The sequence below is a fragment of the Electrona antarctica genome (genome assembly GCF_951216825.1).
Source record: "Electrona antarctica genome assembly, chromosome: 12".
NCBI classification, from domain to species: domain Eukaryota; kingdom Metazoa; phylum Chordata; class Actinopteri; order Myctophiformes; family Myctophidae; genus Electrona; species Electrona antarctica.
The window spans coordinates 5,940,148-5,959,283 of NC_136793.1; the positions used below are offsets into that span (position 1 = coordinate 5,940,148).

At 47.8% G+C, this 19,136-nt stretch overlaps 1 protein-coding gene across 1 annotated transcript in view; it reads left to right on the plus strand.

Annotated features, from left to right (window-relative positions):
* Positions 1-19,136, plus strand: part of ksr2 (kinase suppressor of ras 2) — a gene marked incomplete at both ends in the record, with an annotated part of 170,082 nt that overhangs the window by 27,002 nt on the left and 123,944 nt on the right. The window contains one exon of the mRNA XM_079517141.1: positions 466-616. Coding sequence (XP_079373267.1) covers positions 466-616 — 151 coding nt within the window. The remainder of the gene's footprint in view (positions 1-465; positions 617-19,136) is intronic.

Sequence of the window (19,136 nt, forward strand, 5' to 3'; positions counted from 1 at the left end):
GGCCCTCTGGAGTGAGTGTGGAACTATAGTGGTCCTCTGGAGTGAGTGTGGGACTATAGTGGCCCTCTGGAGTGAGTGTGGAACTATAGTGGCCCTCTGGAGTGAGTGTGGAACTATAGTGGTCCTCTGGGGTGAGTGTGGGACTATAGTGGCTCTCTGGAGTGAGTGTGGAACTATAGTGGCCCCTCTGGAGTGAGTGTGGAACTATAGTGAGTGTGGAACTATAGTGAGTGTGGAACTATAGTGGCCCTCTGGAGTGAGTGTGGAACTATAGTGGCCCTCTGGAGTGAGTGTGGAACTATAGTGGCCCTCTGGAGTGAGTGTGGAACTATAGTGGCCCTCTGGAGTGAGTGTGGAACTATAGTGGCCCTCTGGAGTGAGTGTGGAACTATAGTGGCCCTCTGGAGTGAGTGTGGAACTATAGTGGCCCCTCTCCATCGTTCAAATTGCCCACCCCTGTTGCAGGATATGAGCCCGGGTGACGTGACGCTGGAAGGCCTGTTGGAGATGAACGAGGAGCAGGTGTGTGAGGAGCTGCAGAGGTTCGGGGCCAGCGGGGAGGAGTGTGCGCGGCTCAACGCGTCGCTGTCCTGCCTCAGGAAGGCCAACCAGCTGGGTGAGTTATACCTCGGATCACTGGTTCCCATGCATGTAAACACTGGGTCGCGGGACCAATTAAGCCCCCCAGTGCAGCTTTCACAACGTTGAAGCAATGGGCCCTAGTGGTAAGAGGTGGGACTGCATGCGGAACTGTGGAGTTATGACTATAGGAAACCCCGTACAGCTGGGGTTTAACATTCAGCACCCGTTTGCACTTTTTTGGACACCAAAATTTGGTGTCCAAATCGAAGAAAACGCGGAAGTAGACGGTTCTTCCGGGTGCTTCAAAACGCCACTGAGCAACTTCCTCTAAAATGAATGGCAGGGGGGAGGGGGTGGAGGGGACGGGGCTATCACTCCCGTTCAGCCTCTATCCTTTTAACCCATTTTGACCTGAGATCAGATTCTAAAAATGTCTTCTACATCCTGACAGTTTTCTGAAAAAGCTATGTTTCTATGTCAGCCGTTCTTCGATTTTTCAAAAATAGCAGACCTACAAGCTCGTAGCGCGCCACTCGGTGGTGCGCTATGAGCTTGTAGATCTGCTATTTTTCAATAGCTAAAGCATAGCATAATGCTAACACCAAAAGGGGTTCCCGCCCAATTAATACTCTATATGGTCGCGGACACCATTTTTATGGGTCCCTGCTAAATGTTATTATTTTCTTTTTTTACTATTTCAAAACATTTTCAAAAAACATTCCCAAAAAAGCTAAACGTTTCATATGTTGTTGTTTTTTTTCTTAATTTTTAATGAAATAATGCAGATGTTTAACAATAATGTAACTATATTGAGACCCATACGGGTCCATTTGATTTCATTTTACACTCTCAAGAGTTAAAGATCTATAAGGGTCCATTTGGTTACCAACTCTCCTATCTTTTAGCTGGGGACCACCTGGAACCCCCTCAAGGACCACTGGTTGAAAACCACTTCTTTACAGTCCAGGGGTTCTCAACCCGTGGGTCGCGACCCCTCAGGGGGTTGCGAAATTATTTTGGGGGGTCCCCAAATTATTATTATTTTTTTGCAACTGAATGGCTGGAACATGGAAATTAAGAGTTTACATAGTACGTGGTGCATGCATAAACTTTCCTTAATGATTATATCTGGTTGTATTCATTTATGATATATTTTCTCTATTATTAAGGTTATTTTTGCAGTCAGTTTGTATTGGTGGTAGGGAGGGGGGCGGTGCGGGGGTCACGAGACATGACCAAAGCATTTCCGGGGGTCACCAGCCAAAAAGGTTGAGAACCCCTGCTTTACACCAGGGGTTCTCAACGTTTTTGGCCGGGGACCCCCGGAAATGCTTTGGCAATGTCTCGGGACCCCCGCCCCGCCCCCTCCCGACCCCCAATATAAATTGACTGCTACAATAACCTTAAACCATTTTGGGCGGGAACCCCTTTTGGTGTTTTAAGCATTGTTATAATTTAGCTATTGAAAAATAGCAGATCTACAAGCTCATAGCGCGCCACCGAGTGGCGCGCTATGAGCTTGTAGGTCTGCTATTTTTGAAAAATCGTGAAAATAATAACTATAGGAAACCCCGTACAGCTGGGGTTTAACATTGAGCGGCCCGTTTGCACTTCCGCATTTTGGCCGAATCGAGAGAAAAAAACGCGGAAGTAGACGGTTCTTCTGGGTGCTTCAAAACGCCACTGAGCAACTTCCTCTAAAATTAATGGCGGGGGGGGGGGGGGGGCTAAATAAATTAGAGAGTTTATCAAGTATCATCATTAATGTTGTCCTTTGATCAAGGGGCCTCTGGCACAGTATCTCTATGGTCATGTGCTCAAGTCGGATCTGTCTGATATTTCATATTCCATCCTAATTGGCTATAATTGGCTTTCACAGTTTGCAAGATTGCCCCGTTTTGAACAATAGCCTCAAATCATGAACGCAGCATGCAATTTACGTGAAATCTTTCACACATTTTCTTACTAGGCTGAGGAATATATCCCACCCTTTTCACATTGGCCTGTTATAGCGCCACCAACAGGTTGATTTTTGCAAAACACATTTTTGGAACAAAATGCCTCAAATCATCCAATTGCCATCAAAGGCGTATGAAGAAATGGCAATCGGTACACATGATCTCTGTAGTCAGGCTGCGTACACACCTAAAGAACAAATGTTTGGTCCGTGTGCGATGCCTGATTGCTATTTGATTGCTGCTCCAATTCATTTTCAATGGGAGTCACGTCGTTTGATCGGACAAACCTGTCCGATGTGGGGGCGGAGGGCACAACAAACACATCGGACACCTTGTAGTCAAAACGGCCAACGAACAGGGTGGGACTTCAGATCGGACAGAAGGGTGTTTTTTAACCGCCAACTAATAGGAGAGAACTTCCGTTCTTGACAGCACTGGGTGGGGTTTAGGCTGTAGTCTTCTGAGTTACGTGACACAGACTATTATATCGCTTGTTTGTATGTCTTCTTTTGGCTATAGGGCCGTGCGTAACTTGGAGAGTCCAAGTTGCGCACGGCTGTCTCCAGTCAGTGAGTGAGTCCAGTCTGGTACTAAGTTCTATTCTATATACAGAAATACAGGACGATAGCCAAAATAGCCGTCGGGCCTCGGCAGTTGTGAGGCTGCATTAATAATTAGTTCTAAAAGCATGTCTTTTTTACGGGGATCACTATTGATTTTAATAGTAGACGCATATATGTCTATGAGTAGCCTAGAGTAGAAATGTAATGGCAGCGTACGAGGTTCACATGCGCAAATATAACAGATGTACAAGTTATCGACACGAATGGTACTTACGGTATGGTACACGATGTAAGCTTGTGGATCTGTTTATTTTAAGCATGCGCCACCGCCACCACGCAAAGTTATGACGCGCGCACATGTGGGGGGAGAGACCCGATATATTTTATAGCTCTATGGGAGAGACGCAGACAGAGAAATATTTAAAATCATCCTGTCTCGCTCTAGCGCACGGCCGCACGCATAAAGAGCCAATGGAGCAAATGTTAAATAAGCTACACAGGTGGTCCTAAATGGTTAATTGATTACATCACTATAGCAAAAGACGTGATATAGGTCAACTGCAGCGGAGCTGTTCTGACTTGAAGCTTAACTGACCAGCACGGCTTCAAGTTTAAACCATAAGATGACATGGAAATGCCCGTCGATTTGATGCGCAGAAATAACATAGGCCTATATCGAATCAGGTTAAGGTGCACACATGGAAGAAAAGTCCCTTTTATCGGGATTCGGGGATACTTTGTTGTAGGCTATAACACCTGCTCCTCTGTTCATCTGTTGCCTTATTTGGCTAATAAAATAATTAAGAATTAATGCAATTTCAAGTTGTTGCTGCAATCATGATTCATGTTGCTGTTCTCTTCTCTATGTGACTGAAGGTTGCGCCCAAAAATTGTAGACAGTGATTTCCCGCACCCCCTCATGTTATTTTTCCCTCCGTCGTAAAATGACCTATTTTCTTTTTTTCACTATTTGGTTCGCTTAACATGTCCACGTGTCATTTGTTTACATATTTGGTACGCTTTACAAAGTCCAGTGTGAACACCAAACGGACCAAAATCAAAATGCAAATATTTGGTCCTTGATCCGGACCTTCTAAGTGAACTTTGAGTGTGAAAAACGGCCTCGACAAACTACCGCTAGCTGCTGCTGCAGTCAAGAAAACTACACTGAACATATGTGCATCTATTTCCGCGTGTCGTAGCACCGCCCAAATCGCGCAAAGCATTGTGGGACATGGAGGCATCAAATCATAAAAATGTAATCAGTGGTCGGTCGGACAGATCTGTGTGTCCGAAAGGTGTGTACGAAGCCTCATGTGATCAAGACGAGTCTGTTGGATTTCTCAGATTGTACACCGATTGGCTAAGATTGCCTTCCAAAGTTTTCAGGAGTGGCCCGTTTTGTACAAAATGCTGCACATGTCCTGCTCATCCAGAATTCTATCCTCAGAGATGCTATGAGTGATCTGGATCTGCATTTCCTCAACAAAATGAAGAAATTTGTTGCAAAAACAAATAAAAATAAACATCCTCCTAAACATTTTGCCAAACATCACACACACTCCTATCCTCCTGGTGGAGACCTGTGCCCGGAAGGGCACTTTTTCTAGTTTTTACTGTTTTCGTCAGTGAAGAAAGGGTAGTCGACGAGCATTTTTTGTCTTAGTTTTAGTCCAGGGGTTCTCAACCCGTGGGTCGCGACCCCTCGGGGGGTCGCCAAACTATTTTAGGGGGTCCCCAAATTATTAAAAAAAAAAAAAAAGGGGGTTTTTAAATTTATATTTTCACGATTTTTCAAAAATAGCAGACCTACAAGCTCATAGCGCGCCACTCGGTGGCGCGCTATGAGCTTGTAGATCTGCTATTTTTCAATAGCTAAATTATAACAATGCTTAAAACACCAAAAGGGGTTCCCGCCCAAAATGGTTTAAGGTTATTGTAGCAGTCAATTTATATTGGGGGTCGGGAGGGGGCGGGGCGGGGGTCCCGAGACGTTGCCAAAGCATTTTCGGGGGTCCCCTGCCAAAAACTTTGAGAACCCCTGTTTTAGTCGACGAAATCAACACTGGTCTGGTCAGACATTTATTGTAAGAAGTACTCTTTTTTTTTTTACTTAAGTAAAAGTATTTGTATTTACAGGTAGAAACACTCTGTTACAAGTAAAAGTATGGTATTCAACTACATAATATGCATTGGCGTCTGAAGTATTTTAAGTGGTCTTTCAGTTAATGTTGTTCTGCAATAAAGTAAAAGTAACTAGTAACTGACGTTTTCAAACAATTGTAGTGGAGTAAAAGTACAATATTTGGACCTGAGATGTAGTGGAGTAGAAGTAAAAGTATTGATATTTAGAAGTACTCCAGTAAAGTCCTTTTTTTTAACTCAAATCCAGTACTTAGTTACTTTACACCACTGAGTGAGCGTTAGTCTGGTGAATGTCGCCCTCTATGGGACAGACTGTGAACTAACTGTCTGAAGCTGACAACATCTCTCTGATGTCATTGATGTGTTCTTCATGGTTATTGATTCAATTAATTACGCATCAATAAGTGATGGGTCGCACTCAGGCCTCATTCACACGTACCAAACACCAATCAATCAAATGTTTGGTAGTTTTTTTGTTTTTTTTAGGCCACCACAATGCTTTTCCAATGGGAGTCACATGGTTTGACCAAACATTTTGTGTTTGATTGCTGATTGCTGGTGGTGTTCTGCCCCTCCCCCCTCATCAAACACAAATGTTTGGTCAAACCATGTGACTCCCATTGGAAAAGCATTGTGGTGGCCCAAAAAAACTAAAAAACGACCAAACATTTGCAGTCTGCTGTCACCCAGGTGGATACGTGCATGCGGGTCGCTTCTCGCCCTCAGGCGTCTTATTGGTATATTTAGATTAACATGGACTTGTCTATCTAGATGTAATAGTGTCATGTCATGTGCGTGTTTCAATTTGGAGTTACCACTTTTAGTAAGAGGATATTAATAGAATCTGGGAATAAAATGTCTTACCAAGAATTTTCTCCACCAAGAATATTCAACCACCCTAGAGGGGAGTTTAGGACAGCTGCTGAAAGTCAGGGTACCATCAACAACTAATATGGCAAAATGTTCTAAATTTCATTATACTTTAAGTAGCATGTGTCAAACTAGGGGGTTTTCATGATTCTAGTGAAATTTTGTCAGCTTTTGGTGTATGTGCACAAACTTCATCCTACACGTGCTCACGCGTGCGCGCACGCACACACACACACACACACACACACACACACACACACACACACACACACACACACACACACACACACCTGTGTCCTAACCAATACATGGTAAATGGTGCATTTATATAGCGCCTTTATCCAAGGCGCTTTACATAGATTGTGCATTACATTCACCCATTCACACACACATTCATACACCGATGGTGGAGGAAACCATGCAAGGCACCAACCAGCACATCAGGAGCAATTAGGAGGTTCAGTGTCTTGCTCAAGGACACTTCGACACTAACTCTGGGGGAGCCCACAGGGTTCGAACTGGCAACCTTACGGTTACCATCCAGCCACTCTACCCCTGAGCCACCACCGCCCCGTCACCGATGTACGTGTTTATAAAGGTGTCTATAGTGACACATCACACAAAGACTGAAATTCAGTTTCCCTAAAAGGAGAATCTGTGACAGCGATTGACTCAGGGTGATGTTGGGGTGGATGACGACACTTCCCCGTCCAGAGCATTTATAAATGCAGGCGGCGGCGACATCCTTATTGTATTTGTCTACTTCATACAGTATATACTCTTGACATCCTTATTGTCTACTCTATACATTGACTCTTGTGCTGCTTTGAACGGTAATCCATGCGAGGTCCTGTGCTGTCCGGGTTGCCATGGAGCCGGCCGGGCCAGACTGGGGGAGGAGCCGCCAGCCGCCGCCGCCGAGCGCTCATCGTCGCCGCCGTACTCCTGCCGTGTCTCCTGGGGATCCTCGCCTTCGTGGCCTCTCGTCCCGCGACTCCCGCGGGACGCCTACGACTCTCGCGGGACGCCTACAATCTAAGCGGCTGGATGGAGAGGGCTGGTCTGGAGGCCCGGGGGCCTCTGGCACCGCCGGGCGGCGGCGATCTCTTCTGGCCCAACGGCACGGAGCGGCCCGCCGCCGGGCCGTTCCGCTACATCATCAACGAGGAGAACAAATGCCCGGCGGGAGAGGAGCCGCCGTTCCTGGTGCTGCTGATAACCGTGGAGGCTCATCAGGTGGAGCGCCGCGACGCCATACGGCGGACGTGGGGCGCCGAGAGCCCTCTGCGGCGGCGGGGGGGAGGAGGAGGGGCTCCGGGCGCCGCTGCCCCGGGCCCTCGGGTGGTGCGGCTGTTCCTGCTGGGGGTGAAGGAGGAGGAGGATCTCCTCTCCCTGGAGGAGGAGAGCCTGAGGCACGGCGACATCCTCCAGCAGGACTTTGCGGACACCTACCGCAACCTGACCGCCAAGACCCTGATGGGCCTGAACTGGGTGGCGCGCCACTGCCCGCGGGCCGCCTACGTCATGAAGACGGACAGCGACATCTTCGTCAACACCGACTACCTCGTGCGCGAGCTGCTCGGCTGGCCCGACACGAAGCCCCGGAGGAACTTGTTCACGGGCCACTTCCTCAAGAATCCCAGGCCAATCCGAGACAAAGACTGCAAGTGGTACGTGTCCGAAGAGGAGTATCCGAGTGAGACGTACCCCGAGTTCTGCGCCGGGACGGGCTACGTGTTCTCGGGAGACTTGGCGACGCGGATCTACGGCGGCTCCCTGGGCGTCCCTCGCTTCCCCTTCGAGGACGTGTACGTGGGCATGGTCCTGGAGAGGCTGCACATCCCCATCACGCCGCCTCCAAACCCCTTCCTGTTCGGCATTGAAGGACTTAGGCCCGACGACAGCTACAGCCTCCTGGTCGTCTCTCACAAAGTCACGCCTGACCAGATGCTGGACATCTGGCGCGGTTAACGCCGGAGCGTCCGACTCCTCACTCAAAATGCGACGCGCTGACCTGCGGACAGACCTGACCACACGACGTCCCTGGGGCATTGACATGTAAACGTAGACGCCCTTTTCCGGCTCTGGTGGAGCGTATGTGCTCAAGGGAGGGCAAAGCTTTCCCCAGATTCCTTGCGAAGCCCCGCGGAAGCTTGAGCCTGCCTCACAGAGCGCATGTTTGGGTCTGTAAGTCCTGGAGAAGATGCGCTGTGATTGGCCAGTAATCACTTTGAGTGGCAGCGTGCCGTAACGTGCCTTCCACACTTCCGGCGTACTTCCTCTCCCAGTGGAAATTATTCCGCCCCTCCTTCAACACACATCGCTCCAACGAACTGCAAAAAACCCCGAAATCTATTTTTTAAATATCTATGGTCTTCCTTATCGTATCGTCCTCCCAATATGGTGATATTGATTAGTTAGTACTAGTAGTAGTAGGATACCCATACAGACAAGTTAGTACTAGTAGTAGTAGGATACCCATTGATTAGTTAGTACTAGTAGTAGTAGGATACCCATTGTTGTGGACAGACAAGTTTGGACAAGTCAGTTGCAAAGTTGCAGTCAGTATTTTACTGTTTGCAGGAGGCAAGATTCCTGTCCTTATTGGCTAGTTTGTGACTAGTTCTGTTCTGTTCATGTATCTTGTAAGATACATGAGTCTAGATTGTTGCCTTTTATGTTTTTTCCATCCATCCATCCATCTTCAACCGCTTATCTGTAGTTGGGTCGCGGGGGCAACAGCTCCACCAGAGAGCTCCAGACATTCCTCTCTAGAGAGCAACATCAGTAACTTCCTCCTGGGGGGGATCCCGAGGCGTTCCAAGGTCAGTGAGTCGATGTAATCCCTCCATCTGCCCCCGAGGTCTCCTCCCAGTGGGACGTGCATTGAGGACCTCCCTAGGGAGACGCTCGAGAGGCATCCTAACCAGATGCCCGAACCACCTAAGCTGGCTCCTTTCCAGGCGAAGAAGCAGCGGCTCTACTCCGAGTCTCCCTCGCGTGGGCTGATCTCCTTCTCCGTCCTCCCCTTACTCCTGAACAAGACCCGCGATACTTAAACCTTCACCTGGGGTAAAGCCTGAGTCATTCCCTACTGGGACTGCACAATCCACCGCTTTCCTGCTGAGAACCATGGCCTCAGATGTGGAGACTTTCCTGCTGAGAACCATGGCCTCAGATGTGGAGACTTTCCTGCTGAGAACCATGGCCTCGGATGTGGAGACGCTGATCCTCATCCCAGCCGCCGTGCACTCGGCTGCGAACCGGTCCAGTGAGAGCTGAAGGTCTTGGACCGATGGTGCCATCAGGACCACATCATCTGCAAAAAGCAGTGATGCAACCCTTAACTCACCGAGCCGAATACCCTCTCCGCCACGACTTTGTGCCTCGAGATCCTGTCCATGAAAATCACAAACAGGATAGGTGACAATGCGCAGCCTGAGACGTACGAGTGAGACGTACCCCGAGTTCTGCGCCGGGACGGGCTACGTGTTCTCGGGAGACTTGGCGACGCGGATCTACGGCGGCTCCCTGGGCGTCCCTCGCTTCCCCTTCGAGGACGTGTACGTGGGCATGGTCCTGGAGAGGCTGCACATCCCCATCACGCCGCCTCCAAACCCCTTCCTGTTCGGCATTGAAGGACTTAGGCCCGACGACAGCTACAGCCTCCTGGTCGTCTCTCACAAAGTCACGCCTGACCAGATGCTGGACATCTGGCGCGGTTAACGCCGGAGCGTCCGACTCCTCACTCAAAATGCGACGCGCTGACCTGCGGACAGACCTGACCACACGACGTCCCCGGGGCATTGACATGTAAACGTAGACGCCCTTTTCCGGCTCTGGTGGAGCGTATGTGCTCAAGGGAGGGCAAAGCTTTCCCCAGATTCCTTGCGAAGCCCCGCGGAAGCTTGAGCCTGCCTCACAGAGCGCATGTTTGGGTCTGTAAGTCCTGGAGAAGATGCGCTGTGATTGGCCAGTAATCACTTTGAGTGGCAGCGTGCCGTAACGTGCCTTCCACACTTCCGGCGTACTTCCTCTCCCAGTGGAAATTATTCCGCCCCTCCTTCAACACACATCGCTCCAACGAACTGCAAAAAACCCCGAAATCTATTTTTTAAATATCTATGGTCTTCCTTATCGTATCGTCCTCCCAATATGGTGATATTGATTAGTTAGTACTAGTAGTAGTAGGATACCCATACAGACAAGTTAGTACTAGTAGTAGTAGGATACCCATTGATTAGTTAGTACTAGTAGTAGTAGGATACCCATTGTTGTGGACAGACAAGTTTGGACAAGTCAGTTGCAAAGTTGCAGTCAGTATTTTACTGTTTGCAGGAGGCAAGATTCCTGTCCTTATTGGCTAGTTTGTGACTAGTTCTGTTCTGTTCATGTATCTTGTAAGATACATGAGTCTAGATTGTTGCCTTTTATGTTTTTTCCATCCATCCATCCATCTTCAACCGCTTATCTGTAGTTGGGTCGCGGGGGCAACAGCTCCACCAGAGAGCTCCAGACATTCCTCTCTAGAGAGCAACATCAGTAACTTCCTCCTGGGGGGGATCCCGAGGCGTTCCAAGGCCAGTGAGTCGATGTAATCCCTCCATCTGCCCCGAGGTCTCCTCCCAGTGGGACGTGCATTGAGGACCTCCCTAGGGAGACGCTCGAGAGGCATCCTAACCAGATGCCCCGAACCACCTAAGCTGGCTCCTTTCCAGGCGAAGAAGCAGCGGCTCTACTCCGAGTCTCCCTGGCGTGGGCTGATCTCCTTCTCCCTCCTCCCCTCCGAGTCTCCCTGGCGTGGGCTGATCTCCTTCTCCGTCCTCCCCTTACTCCTGAACAAGACCCGCGATACTTAAACCTTCACCTGGGGTAACGCCTGAGTCATTCCCTACTTGGACTGCACAATCCACCGCTTTCCTGCTGAGAACCATGGCCTCCTGCTGAGAACCATGGCCTCAGAACCATGGCCTCAGAACCATGGCCTCAGAACCATGGCCTCAGATGTGGAGACGCTGATCCTCCTGCTGAGAACCATGGCCTCAGATGTGGAGACGCTGATCCTCATCCTTTCCTGCTGAGAACCATGGCCTCAGATGTGGAGACGCTGATCCTCATCCTTTCCTGCTGAGAACCATGGCCTCAGATGTGGAGACGCTGATCCTCATCCCAGCCGCCGTACACTCGGCTGCGAACCGGTCCAGTGAGAGCTGAAGGTCTTGGACCGATGGTGCCATCAGGACCACATCATCTGCAAAAAGCAGTGATGCAGCCCTTAACTCACCGAGCCGAATACCCTCTCTCCGCCACGACTTTGCCTCGAGATCCTGTCCATGAAAATCACAAACAGGATAGGTGACAATGCGCAGCCCTGGCGGAGGCCAACCCCCACTGGAAACGAATGTGACTTACTCCCGAGCACACGGACACAGCTCTCGCTTTGGGTGTACAGAGATTGGATGGCCCTCACCAAGGTCCCCCTCACCCCATACTCCTTTGGGTGTACAGAGATTGGATGGCCCTCAACAAGGTCCCCCTCACCCCATACTCCTGATTGGATGGCCCTCAACAAGGTCCCCCTCACCCCATACTCCTGATTGGATGGCCCTCAACAAGGTCCCCCTCACCCCATACAGAGATTGGATGGCCCTCAACAAGGTCCCCCTCACCCCATACTCCTGATTGGATGGCCCTCAACAAGGTCCCCCTCACCCCATACTCCTGATTGGATGGCCCTCAACAAGGTCCCCCTCACCCCATACTCCTGATTGGATGGCCCTCAACAAGGTCCCCCTCACCCCATACTCCCATTGGATGGCCCTCAACAAGGTCCCCCTCACCCCATACTCCTGATTGGATGGCCCTCAACGAGGTCCCCCTCACCCCATACTCCCGCAGCACCTCCCACTTATGTTTTACCTCCTCTTATGTTTTTATTTTCCAGATATCGGGACAGGGTCGGTTACGGCCATTTATGTTTTTATTTTCCAGATATCGGGACAGGGTCGGTTACGGCCATTTTGGCGCTTCAGGCGAGATTGTCATTCACCAAGCGTGATTTCTTTTTGCACGGTTTTGGCACGGTTCTATACCTATCCGTGGAAGATTTAATAAAAGAAAACTTATGAGAAAATAATAACGATATAGCTGTAAGTTCTTAGTATCATTCTCTCTTCACTCTTAGCCAGTGCTTCATTTCTAAATTCGTAACTGTACTACTCTTTTTATTTCGGGCCCACCAAAGCAAGCGTTATGATATTCGATTCTGAGCCATGCTGTAAAGCCGCGTGTCTTTGTGAGATTTGGCAGATGTTAACCAGTCAGTTCTGTTCATAAGAACTCACCATTTTGTATTGAAAACAAAACGCATGCTGTCCCCAAGACTGAACTCCAAGTAGCAGTTCAACTATATTGCTCCATAGAAGTATGAAAGTTCCATATTCCATATGCAACGAACAACAACAGATGCAAATTGCAAAAGTGCGAGACGAGAGTTGTTTTTATTTACGCACCCGGCACCGCCAAGCGTCAACAGGGAGGCGACGCCTGGGTTCCATAGCCACCCGGCACCGCCGAGCGTCAACAGGGAGGCGACGCCGGGGTTCCATAGCCACCTATTTCCTCTCAAAGCGGGCACACATTTCAAAATAAGAGTGTTTTTTGTTTGTACTTGCAATGTGATCATTCAAGCCATGTTTTATTTTGGAATAGTACTGGAAATAGAAGTAGCTATGACGAGGAAGAAGCCTAGTTGACTTGAAAATAATGATAGAGACATATTGTATATTGTAATTGTGCATTTGGGGTGGCGGAGCGCCCTCTACAGCTACCGAAGCTGCCTCTACAGCTCAAGTCACAGGTACCGGAGCTGAGCTCCGCCAAGCTCCGGCTGAAATGAAGCACTGCTCTTAGCCCTTTGAATTACAGCATGCCAGGACACGGGACAGTGTCAGCAGTAGCCTATAGTGCTTTTAATTTATTTTTTTTACCTTACCTTACTTTCTTTTTTTTCGTTGAACCAGACGTGTGAGTGATGCGCTTGCAGGAGCTGCAGCAGTTGCAGAATAAAATCACACCCGTGTGAACTGAGTGGTGCAAGGTCTTATATAGCCTGATCAGCTGTGGTCTGACGTAATGTCAGTGACCATAGTAACCATGCTCATTTTGTTGGAGTGGTTTACACCACTCAAAAATGAAACAAGCCATGCTGTGTCAGCGTCGGTGGACCACGTACTTAAGTTATTACGTATTTAAGATTCGGCCATAGCCCAAGGGCGGAACTACTGGGGGGATGGGGGTGTGGTCTCCCCCCGGCCCGAACCTCCTGGGGGCCCGGGCTGTCAGATGATCGATGGACGATTTTTTACACAGTCACTCACGAGTCACGACAGATAAAAGTGTTGTTGGGAGTCAGGTTCGGTGAGGCCCGGTCGTGCGGTCTTCCCCCCGGCCCAAAGTAGTTCCGCCAGTGCCACAGCCACTTGCCCAAATGTTCTGACCGCATCACATTTGTGATGAGGGCTATGGCCGTTTTTTGCCCAAGGAGTGTTTTTGTGCAAAACTAATGCTTGAAATGGGTTCAGAATCATGACAATCCCCTAGTTTGACATGTCACATGCTATACTTAAAGTATAATGACATTTAGAACATTTTGCCATATTGGTTGTTAATTAATGGTACCCCAACTTTCAGCAGCTGTCAAACATTCCCCTAGGGTGGTTGAATAGAAACCAACGTGGGATATGTTAGTAGACACCTTTACATTCCCCTAGGGTGGTTGAATAGAAACCAACGTGGGATATGTTAGTAGACACCTTTACATTCCTCTAGGGTGGTTGAATAGAAACCAACGTGGGATATGTTAGTAGACACCTTTACATTCCCCTAGGGTGGTTGAATAGAAACCAACGTGGGATATGTTAGTAGACACCTTTACATTCCTCTAGGGTGGTTGAATAGAAACCAACGTGGGATATGCTAGTAGACACCTTTACATTCCTCTAGGGTGGTTGAATAGAAACCAACGTGGGATATGTTAGTAGACACCTTTACATTCCTCTAGGGTGGTTGAATAGAAACCAATGTGGGATATGTTAGTAGACACCTTTACATTCCTCTAGGGTGGTTGAATAGAAACCAACGTGGGATATGTTAGTAGACACCTTTACATTCCCCTAGGGTGGTTGAATAGAAACCAACGTGGGATATGTTAGTAGACACCTTTACATTCCCCTAGGGTGGTTGAATAGAAACCAACGTGGGATATGTTAGTAGACACCTTTACATTCCCCTAGGGTGGTTGAATAGAAACCAACGTGGGATATGTTAGTAGACACCTTTACATTCCCCTAGGGTGGTTGAATAGAAACCAACGTGGGATGTGTTAGTAGACACCTTTACATTCCCCTAGGGTGGTTGAATAGAAACCAACGTGGGATGTGTTAGTAGACACCTTTACATTCCCCTAGGGTGGTTGAATAGAAACCAACGTGGGATATGTTAGTAGACACCTTTACACATTGGTGAAGAAACCTCTTGCTAAGAAAATGTATTCCCAGATTTGACATTCATTCTGATAATATTCCCTGACTGATTGATTGATTGATTGATTGAAATATGTATTAACAGTTTGCAGAATTACAGTACATTTCAAGCACAAACTCAATACAAAGACTGTTAACTGTGAGTGGACGACCCAATTAAGCATTACACTTGTTTACAAGAGGGTCCACCTTGTTCAATTCATCAAAATGACTATTAAATAGTATTTATAAGGGCAATTAAGTCACCATAGGCAAACATTTTCAAACATTGTCAAAAATATTCAAAGAATTAAGGAAATGGCCCGGGCCTGCGGTCCGGGCACCTAGGCTGCAATGCAGCATGACCATGACCATGAGGTCAAAGGTCATGTTTCACCTAGACACAGGATCTGACATGAGGTCAAAGGTCATGTCTCACCTATAGACACAGGATCTGACATGAGGTCAAAGGTCATGTCTCACCTAGACACAGGATCTGACATGAGGTCAAAGGTCATGTCTCACCTATAGACACAGGATCTGACATGAGGTCAAAGGTCATGTCTCACCTAGACACAGGATCTGACATGAGGTCAAAGGTCATGTCTCACCTAGACACAGGATCTGACCTGAGGTCAAAGGTCATGTCTCACCTAGACACAGGATCTGACCTGAGGTCAAAGGTCATGTCTCACCTATAGACACAGGATCTGACATGAGGTCAAAGGTCATGTCTCACCTATAGACACAGGATCTGACATGAGGTCAAAGGTCATGTCTCACCTATAGACACAGGATCTGACATGAGGTCAAAGGTCATGTCTCACCTATAGACACAGGATCTGACATGAGGTCAAAGGTCATGTCTCACCTATAGACACAGGATCTGACATGAGGTCAAAGGTCATGTCTCACCTATAGACACAGGACCTGACAGGAATTTGGACCTCATGATGGCTAAGATTAGGTTTATCCCCTGAGCAAGCAGGCAGGCTGCATTTGCTCAATGGTAAAAAAAAATAAAGAATACATCAGCAAACGGTGTTCAAATCTAGGAACACAACATTTTTCAGCTTTAAGACCTGAGGACGATTCTACAAATGTCTTCTAAATCATGACAGTTTTCTGAAAAATCTACGTTTCTATATCAGTGGTGCTCAAACATTTTCATGTCAAGGACCCCCGGAATGATCTGTATTTATGGCCGCCGACCCCCATCTGAAAATATGTTTTTCCAGAAACCTCCCAGAAGCAAAGATTCAAGAATCTGAAAGAATATTTATTCAAAGATTTGCGCCACACTTTCACGATTTTTCAAAAATTGCAGACCTACAAGCTCGTAGGGCTGTAGATCTGAGCTTGTAGATCTGCTATTTTTCAATAGCTAAAGTGTAACATAATGCTCAAAACACCAAAAGGGGTTCCCGGCCACCCAGAAAGGGGTAAAACATCCAAGCCTATTGCCGAAATATACGAAACATGACTGATATAATGACTCGGTCAGTCTGTCAGTCAGTGAGACACTGAGGCCTCATTCACACGTACCAAACACCAATCAAGCAATGGTTTGGTCGTTTTTTTTTGTTTTTTTGGGCCACCACAATGCTTTTCCAATGGGAGTCACATGGTTTGACCAAACATTTGTGTTTGATTGCTGATTGCTGGTGGTGTTCTGCCCCTCCCCCCTCATCAAACACAAATGTTTGGTCAAACCATGTGACTCCCATTGGAAAAGCATTGTGGTGGCCCAAAAACAAAACAAAAAAACGACCAAACATTTGCTTGATTGGTGTTTGGTACGTGTGAATGAGGCCTTACTATTCCAGTGTCGCAGACGGTTTCATGCCAGGGATGCCCAGATTAATATGTATTTGACCGCCGACAGGGAGGAGAGACCCCTTGCAGGATTTGTGTTTTCAAAAACGAATTATTAACCCATTTTGGGCGGGAACCCGTTTTGGTGTTAGCATTATGTTGTGCTTTAGCTAAAAAAAATACAGATTTAAAAAAAATAGCAGATCTACAAGCTCATAGCGCGCCACGAGTGGCGCGCTACGAGCTTGTAGGTCTGCTATTTTTGAAAAATCGAAGAACGACTGACATAGAAACATAGCTTTTTCAGAAAACCGTCAGGATGTAGAAGACATTTTTAGAATCTGATCTCAGGTCAAAATGGGTTAATCAAGCTTTGAGCTTGAGCTTGTATATCTGCTATTCTCTTGATTAATTAAGTGTATTTGTTTCGTTTCATTGAATATAGCAGATGCGGATATGACTGTATGTTGATGCAGAAGCTCATGTTGGGAGCTTGAAAAAAGTACATTTGTTTTGTTCCATTAATTGCCACTAGGGGGAGACACAGACTGCATTTTACTTTCAGACCTTTCAACCACTAACGTTGTAATGCTGCAACCTAACCTAATGGGGGCAGTATTAAGCCATTGCCTAACTCGTGTTGGTAACAACATCCCTTTTGTAAACAGGTTTGATAACTCCTTTGATGACGGCATGTCTTTTGTCCTCTGTTTCACATGAGAAGGCTCCCTGGAATACTTTGAGGAAATAAGCTTGATGACTTGTTTGTCTTTGTAATGCACCAAACGAGCTATTGCTGTCGGTAGGCCTAAAGGTTTAACTATTCATCAGAGCGTACTGTACTCTTACAGAGATTATTCTTTGTGGTGTATTTCCTGCAGTGACGGACAATAGCATTTACATGAGTAGTAGCCTACTGTAATTTACCCATTTAGACCTGAAGAGGATTCTACAAATGTCTTCTAAATCATGACAGTTTTCTGAAAAACCTTATGTTTCTGTATCAGTGGTTCTCAATATTTCATGTCAAGGACCCCAAAAATTGTATGTAATATGCCTCCGCCGCCAGGGACCTCCCCCAGAAGCAAAGATTTGAGTTAAAATGTTCACTCTGTAATAATATATATTCAAAGATTTGAGGCACATTTTCATGATTTTTCAAAAATAGCAGACCTGCTCATAGCGCGGCACTCGGTGAGTGGGTGCCGCGCTATGAGCTTGTAGATCTGCTATTTTTCAATAGCTAAAGTATAACAATGCTTTAAAACACCAAAAGGGGTTCCCGTTCCCGCCCCAAAATGGGTTAAGTAAACATTTTGCAGAGTATCTGCAATTTGCAACCTTATATCAAAAGACAAATTGTACTTTTGATTCCGCTAACATTTCTAGGAAGGGAAGAAAGTACATTAAGCCCTACTTTAATATAGTGAAAATGTATTCCAGACTAGTTAATTTATAAGAGGTTTATGTATCAAAGCAAAGCAGAGAGTTGTCCTTTTGGTACTCTATACGTAATGACGTCAAGTTCTTCAGCCCCTCTTGAAAAAGCATGACCATCTGTCCCCATGTCCAGACTGTCAGTCTGCCTTGCTTATAACTTGCCCTGGCTTCCTCCGTGCTTGTCCATCTTTCTGTCTCGCTGATTTGATTGGGAATGGAGGTGGGTGATGTCAAGATGGACAGACAGGCAGGCAGACAGGCAGACAGACAGGCAGACAGACAGACAGACAGGCAGGCAGGCAGACGGGCGGGCGGGCGGGCGGGCAGGCAGGAGGGCGGGTGGGCAGGCAGGCATATCCCCTGGAGGTGCCCGTCTGGCTGTCTCAGCCGCCCATGCCCATGGGTCCAGCTGGGCCTGCCTTAAAGACTCCATCTCCCAGGGGTCTAGCACATTGTAACAGGGACAGACTCCATCTCCCAGGGGTCTAGCACATTGTAACGGGACAGACTCCATCTCCCAGGGGTCTATAGCGCATTGTAACGGGACAGACTCCATCTCCCAGGGGTCTAGCACATTGTAACGGGGACAGACTCCATCTCCCAGGGGTCTAGCACATTGTAACGGGACAGACTCCATCTCCCAGGGGTCTAGCACATTGTAACGGGGACAGACTCCATCTCCCAGGGGGTCTAGCACATTGTAACGGGGACAGACTCCATCTCCCAGGGGTCTAGCACATTGTAACGGGGACAGACTCCATCTCCCAGGGGTCTATAGCGCATTGTAACGGGGACAGACTCCATCTCCCAGGGGGTCTAGCACATTGTAACGGGACAGACTCCATCTCCCAGGGGTCTAGCACATTGTAACAGGGACAGACTCCATCTCCCAGGGGTCTATAGCGCATTGTAACGGGGACAGACTCCATCTCCCAGGGGTCTAGCACATTGTAACGGGGACAGACTCCATCTCCCAGGGGTCTAGCACATTGTAACAGGGACAGACTCCATCTCCCAGGGGTCTAGCACATTGTAACGGGACAGACTCCATCTCCCAGGGGTCTTTAGCGCATTGTAACGGGACAGACTCCATCTCCCAGGGGGTCTAGCACATTGTAACGGGGACAGACTCCATCTCCCAGGGGTCTAGCACATTGTAACGGGACAGACTCCATCTCCCAGGGGTCTATAGCGCATTGTAACGGGGATAGACTCCATCTCCCAGGGGTCTATAGCACATT